The following is a 13516-nucleotide window of genomic DNA, read 5'->3' on the forward strand; positions in this document are numbered from 1 at the left end:
TAAAAAAAAAACAACTCAAGACTTGCTGTAAATTCACTTACAGTTGCTTTCCACAGCTGTACATGTCATACTCATAAAACACTGCTGTTTCTCAAATCTCCTTCAAATATATACATTTGCAGTTTTTCATTTCTTTCTCTGTGGACGTGTGCACATTATCCTCACTCACTCCCTCTTTCCCCATCTCTCTGTTTGATACCTGTAGCAGGACTCTTTCTCTGAAGGAAGCCCAGCAGGGAGCTCAGACAGTTGACTGAGGCTCGCAACAGCAACTCGTGCTTCTGAGGAGAAAGAGACACATTGAGGTAAAACATGAGATTTGCAGAAGAAAAAAAAAGAAAAAGAAAAAATATCTCTCAGCTTTAAAATGTCAAATCGCTGCAAGCCAGGGAAAGAGCAGAATGTGAAACGTGTGCCTGTGTGCTCTCGCTCGGCAGAAATGGGCGCGATGGCAGCAACAGATGAATTGGGGGAAGAAACACAGATATCTGCTCTCCAACAGACGGAGATGCAGTCAGCAAAAGAAGGGGGGTAAGAAGGGAACACTAGAGAGAGTGACTGAGTGATGTTTTAATAATGCATGTCTCTCCCGCAGTGTCAGGGCTTACACTGAGCACTATGTAGTGTCCAAAAATACTGAAGTAGGCCACGGAGATATATAGATGACAGTGGAAAGTTGGACTATAATCCATAAGCAGCGAGGAGCAGAAAGCTGAAGAAAGGAGTCAAGAGGATGAGCTGGAGTGAGCGCGAGGGAGCTGAAGTGTGCAGAGGTACGAGAACGCTTAGATGAGAGGAGGGCAAATGAGGACAGGAAGATAAAAGGAGAGGTTAAAATGAGAGCTAAGAACAAGCAAGGAGAAAGGGAGAGCAGCGCAGAGTCGAAAAAAGTATGTGTGGGAGAGGGACTCTGGAGCTGCAGTGAGTCTTGCTGCTGCTGAATCGGAGCATCGAGAGGAAAGACAGCAAAAGGAGAGGAGGAGAGTGGGGAACTCATATCAGCTGCTGAACAGCAGACTACAGAGCACTGAACCATAGAACTGAAACTCAGTTCAGCGCTACAGCTTCTTACAGAGAGAGGAAATGCTGCTAGTGTGGAACCAGAGGCTGGTATACTGCAGCACAGAAGAAGAAAAAACAAGTGCGGGCCTGACACAGAAACCACCCAACAGTTCCACATATACAATACAACAGAATAAAATTACTTTATTGTCCACATTAGTGGAAAAATTGTCTTTGGATCATCAAGTCAATCGATTCAAATCAAGCACACATTCATACATATAAACATGTGAACATTCAATTCCATTCAAAATACATCACATCATCTTATTCAGTATATTAATTGCTTTATGGCACAAATGATCCCTTATATACCTTTTTAATAGCTAGAGGCCTCCTATAACTCTCATCCTACAAGAAAAGCCTATAGAAAATATTCTTCATGATTTCTTTGACAAAGAAATCATCTGCTACTCTTTTGGGTTAGTCATACTTTAGACCGTTTGTTTCACCACCAACATGTAATAACAATGTAGAGACGGACGTGACTGCACTGGATCCGTGTGCAGTGCCGCAGTGCTAACTGTTAAATCAATCGGCATCTCATTTCCCCACACAACTGCGCTTGTGAAAGGCAGGTTCACTGTCATTATGTAAAGATTTTAAAGATTACCTTTGTGTTACTTCTGCTGTGGGATAAAGGGCAAGGGGAAGTGTCAAAGGAGCGATGGGGGGGAGGGGGTTTCATAACATGAGCATTTAAGTTGTCATTCATATATTCTTTATTGTATCCGGCGATAGATCGACACCGTTAACGCATTTGTGAAACCATGTGCGTGCACACTGGTGTTTTTATTCCATTTGCTGCATATGTGCATGCGATTTATAGAAGGCGTGCAGCTTTCTCCAGTTTTTCATTATGTACCTCTTGCTCACAAAGCCACCATTAAAGACACAGTTTTACAATTAAATGTCCTAGACCAGCTAGCTTAGTAACAATTGAGACAGCACACTGGGTACTGCAGCGCTCGAGCTTTCATTATAACACAGGGATTTACTGAACTAGCTTGTTATATTAATTCATACCCTCCATAAGCAAGAACTGGGAAATGCAACGCTGCAGTGAAAGTCTTTCTCTCTCGCGCACGCACACACACACACACACACACACACACACACACACACACACACACACACACACACACACACACACACACACACACACAACATAATTACTACTTTTTCAACCATTACTTCAAATTTACCCTAAATGGAAACCTACCCTGAAATGTATGACTTACATCATCAAGAATTATCCAGACTCCGGAAGCGAGGCAGATTTACACCCACACAACATGAGTAATATAGTAATCTTTTACCACTGCAGATTTTACATGTGCTTCATCACACGTCCCCTGCACTATATGGGGCTTTTGTCATTTTCTCTAACTTGTGCCTTCTTGTCTCCTCTGCCTTCTTTCCCGTGACCTGAAAATCAATCTCGGTGTGCCATCATGAAGGATGTCTCAACACCTAAAATGAATCAGCAGGAGAAAGGAATGAGGAGAGAAGAAGCTTTGCTGGAGAAGTTATGATCCAGGATATGACATGTGTATCCTATGTGGAAGTTTGTTTATGCTCGATGCAGGGAGGTGTGACAGGCAGCTGGAACACGGAGGAGGAGGATTCCACAGATAAGTACACCTTCATGCTAAACTACGGGGAAAAAAGTCTGACATCTGCACGTTACTGACACACTGAGCTGGTCTGTGCACGAAGGAAAGATGGAGGAAATGATGTGCAAGGAGGTTTAGTAAGGAAAGGAAACAAGGATGTACAAGGCAAGCAATAAGAAGGGGGCCGGTGTTGGTCTCTTGTTATCACTGATTACAACAGATGATAACAGCCTTTAGAGCGTGCCAGCAGGTAGGGGAGGGTAACGGCCTAAAGGCAATATGCATGAGCCTGATAATAGCCATTCAGCAGGCTGATAACAGGCAAACTGGATATACAGACAGACAGAGGACAGCTTATAACAGGCAGATATTATTCAATCCCTGCAATCAAGCAAGATGGCATACGACATGTTTTCCCAGTTGATTTAAAATGCAGAATAAATCAAATCACTTTTTTATTGTCACATCACATGTGCAGGCACACTGGCACAGCACATGCGAGTGAAATTCTTGTGTGCGAGCCCCACAAGCAACAGAGATGTGCAAACACAACAACACAAACGAGCAAAATACAAGAATGGCCAACCTGAAACTAATAAATATATGTACAATATATAATAGTGTATGCATTTCTGGATGTGTATACTAAATATTTTCCTACGTGTGTGTGTGTGTGTGTGTGTGTGTGTGTATACACATTTTTACAAATTAAATAGTAAAAAAATAAAATAAAATAATAATAATAATAATAATAATAAAATATATAAAATATACAGAGTTGAATATGTGCAAAACAAGTGGCATATAATCCATGGAATATAATCCATGGAGTCAAACCCAGGAGAAAGCCACAACTCCAAACCGCTGAACCACAAGGGAGCGTGATACAGAAGACATAGGTAATATATCTAACTATATAGTGAAAGTTTTAAAGTAGTAGAAAGCTGTTAATTCTGGAAACTGATTGGATTACTTCCATCAAGAAGGCTATGTGATTGGCTTGGTTTGGTCTGTTTGTTTGTCTCTTTGTTAGCAGGTTTGCTCAAAAAGTTGTGACACATTTGCAGGCAAATTTTACCACACCACCTCTAGGCTAAAGGGATTAAAATGATTTACACTCTGGATCCAGATCCAGGAATTTTGGGAGGAATTCTTTAACAATGGCAAAATTAAACGTTTGGCCAAAAACCTGTGAATCACTGTCGTAATGTTCTCAAGAAAATGTTACAAACTGAACCGGATCCAGATAGCTTTTTGTACCCATACACTCAAATCACCATATCAATACAAACCTACTCATATTCAAACATGCTAATACCTGCAGAAGGAGTCCACTGAGAGCAATTGAGAGGCACTGCGCCCCTCTGGAGCCAAGTGGGTACAAAGCACCATCTTCAACCCCAAGAGGTCTGAGCCCAACCAAGCCAGGACCAGAAGTCAGACACACAACTTCCGATGCCAGGTCAGTATCAAGCAGAGCCTGCAGCAGCCTCAGGTAGCTGACTGGGAAGAGGGAGATAGAGGAAAATTGTAAATGTCTGAAAAAGCAGAGCAAATGAATGATGGAATGTCTAAGCAAAGGAGGGTGAAAGAAAGAGAGAAGGAAAATAAATGTGGAAGGCAAGGCCACAGAAGAAAGAGGTCCACAGCACAACAGAAAGCAGCGAGTGTGTGAGTAAAAACTGAAAAAGATGGTAACAATCATGGAGCAGAGGGTGCAAGAGTACAGCTGAAAGGAACTGAGAACAATTTTTTTATAAGAGACGTGAGAGAAAGAGAGGGCAAGAAGTTAAAGATGTCAGTGCCAAGTACATAGAGAGAGAGTGCAAGGCAGAACGAAGTGAAGGAAACTGAAGGAAGTTCAGCGAGACCCAAGTAGTGATGGAGAAAAAGCGAACAACAGGGGTAAAAAGACTCCTAAAACACAGTGGAATCCAAACTTAGTGCTGCCAGCCATCTGAATCCCACTTAATGCCATGTACACTGAGATTAGAGCCCTGTGAGGGAGAGAAGACTCAATTAGTGGCAGAAGAAAAGAGGGAGGAGAGACAGGCCAAAGAGATAGAGAGAAACGGGAAGAGTTGGAAATATACGGGCAGGCTGGGAAGAAGCATAGGGGAGATAAAAATTGAGAGAAAGACAGAGAAAGGACGCTGAGTGACTAGAAAGAGAGAGAGAGAGGCAGGCAGAGGGAGGGAGCCAATACATCACAGCAACTCTGACAGGCCACTTATCCAGCTGACAGACAGAGATGCAGGAGCAGCAGGGATGATCTGTCTCCCAGTGCAGCAGTGGGATTGGGGCCACTTAATATAATGAAAGTGTGTGAAATGCATGGTTTGGTTAGCTCCACTGAGGATAACACATTGACTTTACGTATGTACATGTAAACCAAGCAAAGGTGGACCCCATTAGTACCCTCTGGTTTGCACAGTATATGGACAGATGTTACATTAATCAGGGATGCCTAATGCTACTCATATGAACACAGGTATCTTGGTCTTATGGACCTCCCGATGTTTTCATAATTGCGTTGGACAGGGAAACCGAGTAGCACAAAATTCTGGAACAGATGACTCAAGACACAAATCTGGAAGAATAAAAGCAAATTGAGGAAAATAGAAAAACACCAGCCAACCACAAATGCAGAATTTTCAGCCAAGTTTCTTTTGTATTCTTGGGTCACACACTGTTGCTATAATTTCAGCACTAATGAACTGTTTTGCCGCCGGCTGTCTGCATGGGATGAAGACTTATAAAAACAATCAGTAAAATTTGGTGTCTCTTACTCAGCAGGAGACTGTCTGTGTTTCTCTTCTGAGTAAGGAGTCGCTGCACAGCTGTGTCCAGACTCCAAGTGATGCTCTTACGGACCTTAAATAATAGAAAATGAGAGAGAGAGGGTAGAAAATAAGAGAGAGAGGGGAGGAATCAGGAATATAACAAGATTAGGACTGAAATCTTTGTGAGTTAAAATGCATTATTATCCCTGCAGTGCCGGCTGAAAGCAAAGAAGAAAGCGTGTTATTTTGTACCACGGCCTCACTGAGATATGCATCAAGCAAATCCAATTTCTGTTTTGCATTCTGCCCCTATATCTCAATCTATACCCTACTTTACATTATGCTGTGTCTTGCCCTTGACTGTATGAAGTTGTATCGTGAAGTTGTGATAAGAGCAGAGCTGAGCTGTTGTGTGTACCTGAGTGGAGTGAACACGCTGCAAGGTAATGAGGGAGGACAGGAGTAGATGGCAGCAGCACAGCAGGGCCAAAGGAGGACAGGCTGATGGAGAGAGGGATGTGGCAGAGGAAGAGGAGGAGGAGGAAGAGGAGAAGACTGTCTGCAGCTGGTCCATCAGCCCGCTGTTAGAGAGCAGCATGGAGACAGCTGGGAAAGAAAAGGAACAGTGTCATCACACTTTAATGGGATGTGTGCTTCTGTTTCACTGCGCTGTGCGTGGGTTTTGATAGCAGCTGGTCCTTATGACTGCAGAGTGACGTGCTGCAGCAACAGACCCACAACAATGCAAACACCTGTGAGGTCTTTGTAACATTACTAAGTGAAAAATAGGTTAAACTATACTGTTCTCTATTCATAAACACTGATATTGCTGTTTTACCATATACATGTGGGCAGGCTGAATAATTTAAACAATGTGATAATAGAACGATATGACACAAGGGCAACAAGATGCAAACAAAGCATCACCTCCAAGTGCTAAAAAAATCCCCCCAAATGAAACAATCTTAAAGTAATCATATGTTCTTTTCGCTTTGAAACAGAGTAATGTGTTCCTTCTCCTTTGCACCATCACTGAAATAGTGTCTAGCCTGAGGCTGAAACAGGTAGCTGTAAACTGATCACTAGTGATAATGAAGGCTGAATACATAGAGAGGCTGCAGGAGAAGCTGCAAAGTAGAGCGCCACAATTAATCGAACTTTAATCCCAATTTTGTCTTCCCATAATTAAATGAGCATGATCGAGCGATACTGAAAAAGCGCACTTCGCCAATAGAATGCAAAGCAAAATTAAGCGCTCCCTAAATCACGTGCCTGCATGTGCCAGTTTCCTGGAATAACACTACACCAAAAGATACACATGAATATGCAACAAAACTCAAATGTCTGGCAGAGCAGAGAGTGAAGGGCTTGTCTCTAGAATCTCTAGATCAGGTGTGGGGGAACTCCAGGCCTCAAGGGCCGGTGTCCTGCAGGTTTTAGATGTGTACTTGATCCAACACAACTGATTTAAATGGCTAAATTACCTCCTCAACATGTCTTGAAGTTCTTTAGAACTAATCATGTGATTCAGGTGTTGACCCAGGGGGATGTCTAAAACCTGCAGGACAGAACTTATTCAACTGAACTGTCCGAAAAAATACTACAGACTCAAATCGTTTGATTTTTATTTGTAAAACACCAAATCACAACAACAGTGACCTTAAAGCACTTTATATTGTAAGGTAAGAACTCTAGAATAAGAAAGAGAAAACCCAGCAATCAGAAACCCCTTATGAGCAAGCACTTGGCGATAGTGGGAAGGAAAATCTCCCTTTTAACAGGAAGAAACCTCCAACAGAACCAGATAAAGGGAAGGGCAGTCATCTACTGCAAAAAAACTGCAGTATATTGAGGCATGAAACCCAAGAAAGCTACATCGTGGTTGCAAACGTAAGTCATCCAACATGAATTCAGGCATCCATAAAAGTGCAGCTGCGCATGCATCCAGCTCACAAAGACGCACTGAAATCACAAATGCAATCGCACTCCACGTGCAGTAAAGACAGTGAATTACGAACACTTCAGGAAAATGGTCAACACACCGGACAAAAGATATGTCACCCCCTCGCACAATTATTCCAAAGTGGCAACACCTGTGCTGTATGCAAACCTTGGAGGGAAAATAAAGCCGTCGAGTACTTTGCTAGGGGTTTTATTGACAACCTTTTTATTTTGCTTCTAGAGATGCACTTAGACCAGGTGAACAAACACCTTATTTGTCTGCAAAGATGAATTTACGGATTAATTAACAGGAACAGAACACAAAATAAAGGTGCCCTCTTGCTCTGCAGGGCATTTTCTTTTTAAATCTATTTTACTTTTTTCAAAGAGGTGCACTGTATTTAGGTGAATGAGGACAAATTTTATTTTGATGCAAAGATCTGTACATATATGGAAACGTAATATCAGCGTTCTGTTTACGTGAAAGTGCAATAAAAACACATTTATCACTAAAATCAATGAATAATCGGACAAATAATGTGGATCTCCGTACTGATGAAAATAATTGTTGTCCATAATCACGGAGCCTTACTGCAAATTAATACCACTGACATTATTAGCTTTGCTTCCCAATGGTAACCCTTCTGTCTGACCTCCAAGTTAACCAGAGAAGTTGGTGTACTGGTTAGCACTGTTGCCTCACAGAAGGCATATTTCTGGGTCAAACCACAGTTGGAGTCTTTCTGTGTTCCTGCGTGGGTTCTCTCCAGCCACTCCGGTTTCCTCCCACAGTCCACACATACAGTATGCATGCTAAGTTAATTTGCGATCCTAAATTGGCCATAGATGTGAGGTGGATAAAGTGCTTTAATTGTAAAAAATAGAGCAATGTTTGAGTAAAATGAGACTTATAGAATAAACACTTTGAGCACTCAGCATGACTAGAAAAGAATACCCTGTAACTGATCAAATAAATGTCTGTGATAAGCGCAGTGTAACAGGTCTGAAGGCATACTTTTGTCTGTTGTGAAAAATATTCAAGTATTAATTTCTCAAGCTCTTTAGTACCTGATACTTTTGTGTTCTGGCTCATTGACTGATTGAGCGACTTTGGTTTTAAAGAGAGATTTCTAAAAATAAAAGCTTTAGTGAAACTCTCTTGGAAAAACCCCCTTATGTTATCATACATCTTCCAGCTGCACCTAATTACTGATTTTGTTCGTCTATATATGGATTTATGTGAGATTTCTTACCTTAGAAACCTACATGTTGCCGTGGCGGTAAGTGCTATTTGTGTTTGGACCTGTGTGTTACAGGTATTTAGCTGTAGCAAGGCGACGACACGAGTCTGCCAGTCATTGCTTTTGTGCAAATGTGCGACAAGCTCACAGACTTGACACCGTAACAAAAGACAAGAGCCAAAGACAATGTCCACGACCGAGCCAAAGCCTGTGTACCATTTGTAGTGCAGGTGTGAGCTTTTACGGTTATTATTTGCTTTGTGCCTCAGTACAACGTGCATCAAGGTCAGCCTCTCGCTTCTCTCAAACAGGAGAGTGGGGAGCGAAATGAAAAGACGGCAAGAGTCGAGAGAAACCTTCTGAGACAGAGGGTGAAGAGGCTGCGTGTGTGAAAGGTGTGACGTTAAGAGAAGGAGTGAATAAAAGGCACAGAGACCATGCAGAGTGTAACTAAAAGTGGCAGTAAGAACGTGTCTAACCTCTGTCAGTGCAGTGTGCAGGGGACAGGCTCAGGCAGCAGTACAGGTAGCTGATGGCAGGCAGCAGGCTCTCTGTTTTTATAGGCTTCAACCTCCCTGCTATGTTACTCACTGACTCACACACACACACACACACACACACACACACACACACACACACACACACACACACACACACACACACACACATAAACACACGGGCATTATTTCTGGGAAATGTACCTTTACTGCACAGCTGACCCTAAATGTAATGTAAAATATAGTCGAGTATCCAACAATTTTCTCACTCTTTCATCTATGATTTTATCTGCGGTGCTCTCAAGGATTTTATACAGGGGCATTCAAATGTGATGTAGCAGATCAAATGTAACATTGTGGGCTTTGTCATTTATTGCATGTCGTGGTGCGTCAATAACAGTGAAAATGCCTGATCAAAACATTCATGATGCCAAAAACATTGCAATATATAGGGGTTTAGTATAGCAATATATCATTATTAAAGAACAACAAGACAAGATCCAAGAGTAACAGTTATCTTAAAGATCATGATAGGATATTTTTTAAATAAAAAAAGAAAGTGTGCTTGCAATACTCTAAAGAAACCATAGGGTTACTAGCACCCTTATTTGAGAAACGCTGCAAAAGACAGTGGGCTGAAATATACAACTTACAACTGAGGATGAGGCTCCAAATATGCAGTATAAAGAAAAAAGTGGTAAGCCACAGAGGGATGAGTGTTGCTGACATAAAGACGAAAAGCAAAGCAAATTAGACCCTTGTAACAGGCATGGAGTTATGAGTTACCGTCTAGTAAAGTTCAGTGCAGCATTTTGATCTGCAGATCAGCAGAAAACGCTCCTCTGAGTATGTTTGTGAGGATGGTATTAAATCAAAGGTGAGTGAGGAGTAATTGAAATACAGATGAATGCAGAAGAGGAAACAAACACGACAACATTGTCTCTCTCGCTAGATAATTGTGTTGCTGTGTAGTAAGATGGCATGCCGGCGACGCTGTAAGAAAGGGAGATGCAGTCTCTGTGGATGACTGAGAGAGCGAGCTGACTTGTTTGCCTGCTGTCGGAGCTTTTCTTGGTATCACTGTAAGCGAAACTGTTTGCTGTAGCGATCATGTTGCTAAATCTGCCTCTTAACATAGGGGGCTTGAGCGGTTATTCGGATATTTTAGATAAATGCAGAGAGAGAGAGCTGTGCTCAGCGTGACATGTCAGCAGCACCTTGGGGCCTCACCATGGTATAGCAGTTTGAAGTGCACTCCTTCCATATTACTGTAATGGGGAGATGAAGGTGGATCATTGGCCTGCGTCACACAAAGCAGCTTCAGCACCAGAGGGAGTGAGTTCACTGCTCCATAAAAACAGACACAAACAAAAACAAACCAGAAAAAAGAAAAGGTAAGACAGAGGATGGAGTGTGACAGAGCGAGAGATGAGAATGACAATGAATTAGCATTTTCTCTCAAGTCATTACTTTAGTCTGGAACCTGTTGTACACATCATTTGTCAACAAAGCCAACACAGAGGATGTGGTCCAAACATGCACTCTATAGGATGAAGGATTTCTTGCATTCACTTGTGGTTTTTATGAAGTTTGGTTTCCCTAAGAGGGATTTCTGGAGCTAGCACAAGTCATCGTGAAGAGAAAGGAACCGGGAGGAAATGACCACATCTTACTCAGAATGATTAAAAATGACCACACACACACTTTAGAAACCAATATTAGGTGTCTAGATATAGCTAGGATAAATGGTGGCGTAAGAGGGTGGAGAAAAAGGACCAGAGGGGATAGGAGACAAAGGGCAAGGGGACTTTAACTGGAAAGAAACTTCAGGCTGAACAGTCATCTACATTCCCCTTTCACTGCTGTATTGCATAACATTAAAATATCTCCCCTTTGGGATGCCGCCGCACTGAAGCTAATATAAAGTATATATTAATGCAAATTACAGTGGGCTGAATTGGAACATGTGGAGGGATAACAGGCTGTAATTCCCTCAGGGCCCGGGATGAGCAGAAAGCAGGCAGAGGCTAACCACAGCAACAGTTTCTGAATCCCCAGCTGGCACGCTGCTGTTGTGCCCTTCAGCTGTGCTCATTAACCTGGGCAAGTACACAGACGTAATAACACCATACGGCAGACACCTATAACAAAAAAATACATTATTTGCACATTTGCATTCTTTTGTTCTTTTTTTCATTGTTACAAACCTTCAATTTCAGCATTTATGTCATGGTTTTATGGTTCTAATAAAGATACAGCAGCCTTCTGAAAACAAGTGAGGCCCGGATGCTAGTTTAGGCAGTCCACTCAAGCTAATTTATACCCGTGTGACATGCTACACTCTCCTCAAATTCTGTTTAAGATGTAAATGTCTCATCTCTCCCTCCAACATCTCAGTGTCTGCACTGCTGCCTGCAGTTTGACCCCTCCACCACCCCTGCATCCACCTGCAGGTTCCAGCAGGAGATTTTTTTTTAACTATTTACTGTGTTTCACCAGGAAGATAACAGAGATCAAATCTCTTTCACCAGAGATCTAGCCAAGGCAGCAGTCATACAAGCTCATAACATATCCAAATATGCAACACACGCTCTATGCTTTCGATGAGCTCCCAGCGCAGAGCCCAACATGCAGCTATATTAAAAATTCAAATGTGAACTGATCGAGTGAAATGGTAATAACGACCAATTCTACATATATAACTGTTTAATGTAAATTAAGTCAACAGAGAAGAGCCAAAAACACGTTTTTCCTAAATTTCCTTTGTTGGCTCCACAAGCAAATCCAAAAGCTAACGAATGGCTGTACACATCCATCATAAAATGCACAAATTCAGAGATGAAATAAACATGTTTACAGCCTGGTAAACAAAATGTTGTAGCTGGTATAGCTAATGAATGTTCAGACATTGCCAGCTTTAGCCAGTCACTGTCTACTGTCCTTTAACTCCACAAACTGTAGTCAGTGAAGTGGACCTCTCCACCGTGTTTTTGGTTCGCTTTGGAGTATTTTTAATACAATAATCTGACAAATAATTTGAACTGAAGCCAGTTACAGTTCATCCAAGAGGTTTATATGGCAGTTTTGGTGAGTGATTTGTAGTTTTAAATAATCTGGTATCTGTGGCTATGCTAGCATTATCTGATTAGCATTCCAGAGAGTTAAGGTGGCTCCCACCATAAGACTTCAACCTGAAGAGTGCACAAACTGATGGGTGGCATCATGATGGCTACGTCCATCTACTAAATACAGTCTATGAGCAAAACAAGTGAAGTGAAATTGTCTGACCTAATCTGACTGTGTCCAGTTACACCCCAGTTTATGGTATCTCACCTTCCACTGCCTGGTCGAGGAATTCATTTTACGAGGTTTTTTCCTTCCAGCATTAATCAGAGGCGACGGAGACTTTTTCTTGCCATTTTAATCCAATTCAAAACCAACCATATTTTAGGAGGCTTTGTTATTCCAGTTCACTTAAAATGAGATTTATATGGCAGGTTGGTTATAAGAAATAGCACTGCACTTAAACTGAGCACTGTGTCCAGCTGCTGTTAAGTCATATTTTAGGATATACCAAGCCTCATTCGACTGCCACAAATTTTTCTTTAATTTAAATAAATTCAAGTCAATATAATCTTTGTGCCCATGTTTGTTCTGCAATAAATGTTCTTATCTGAACAGCTGTGCTTTTCTGCAAATGTACTAATTTGAAAAAGAAGAAAAAACACAATTATCATTAAACAGCTCTTCTGCTATCTCTGAATGTCACTATAACAATCGTTTAAAGCAGAAAGAAAATGCTGCCAGAGAAAATGGACTCGCAAACGTAAATCAGCGCAGGTATCCTTTCAAAAGTTGCTTTCCATATTTGAGAATAATTAGCCTAAGTGCTTTCCATTATATCGCACAAGACATTGTGCCAAACGCTCCAATTAATCCGTGTACATTACTTAATAGATGTTTTATTATGGTATATGCCAACTGTTATTTTTAACCCCCAGTAAAACATCTTGGCACGCTCACTTCACGGTTATGGAGCAAAAGATGAATTGATTGTGAAAGTTGTTTTTCTTTAAACAAAATACAAATGCATTTTTAATATATTACTATTCTACTAGGTTCCATTAGTTTTTGATTATTTATGCCAGAAGAACTAACAACATCTGCAAACACGAAGACGCATAAACTTGCTAAATTTCCCTAATTTAATTCAATTAAATTTGGTATCCTAGATACAGAAAAGCTCACCAATCAACAGCATGTAATCCTTCTTCGTTTGAGCTGTGGTGAAAAGCCTGAGTAATAAACTGTGTTAATAACTGTGGAGAGACAATAAATCAAAAATAGCTCTTTTTAAATGAAAATCTTTTTTCTTT

The 13516-nt window shown here is 41.3% G+C and overlaps 1 protein-coding gene across 3 annotated transcripts in view; it reads right to left on the minus strand.

Moving 5' to 3' along the window:
• Nucleotides 1-13516, minus strand: part of mei1 (meiotic double-stranded break formation protein 1) — a 67499-nt gene that overhangs the window by 9810 nt on the left and 44173 nt on the right. Inside the window, exons 24-29 of one of the 3 annotated variants that reach the window (XM_076882981.1) lie at nt 10371-10484; nt 9123-9233; nt 5880-6067; nt 5468-5552; nt 3997-4181; nt 200-281 (exon numbers count right to left, since the gene is read on the minus strand). In XM_076882981.1, coding sequence (XP_076739096.1) covers nt 200-281; nt 3997-4181; nt 5468-5552; nt 5880-6067; nt 9123-9233; nt 10371-10484 — 765 coding nt within the window. The remainder of the gene's footprint in view (nt 1-199; nt 282-3996; nt 4182-5467; nt 5553-5879; nt 6068-9122; nt 9234-10370; nt 10485-13516) is intronic. The other 2 variants (XM_004563047.2, XM_076882982.1) reach the window with 2 other exon arrangements.

This window comes from Maylandia zebra, linkage group LG4, assembly GCF_041146795.1.
Source record: "Maylandia zebra isolate NMK-2024a linkage group LG4, Mzebra_GT3a, whole genome shotgun sequence".
NCBI classification, from domain to species: domain Eukaryota; kingdom Metazoa; phylum Chordata; class Actinopteri; order Cichliformes; family Cichlidae; genus Maylandia; species Maylandia zebra.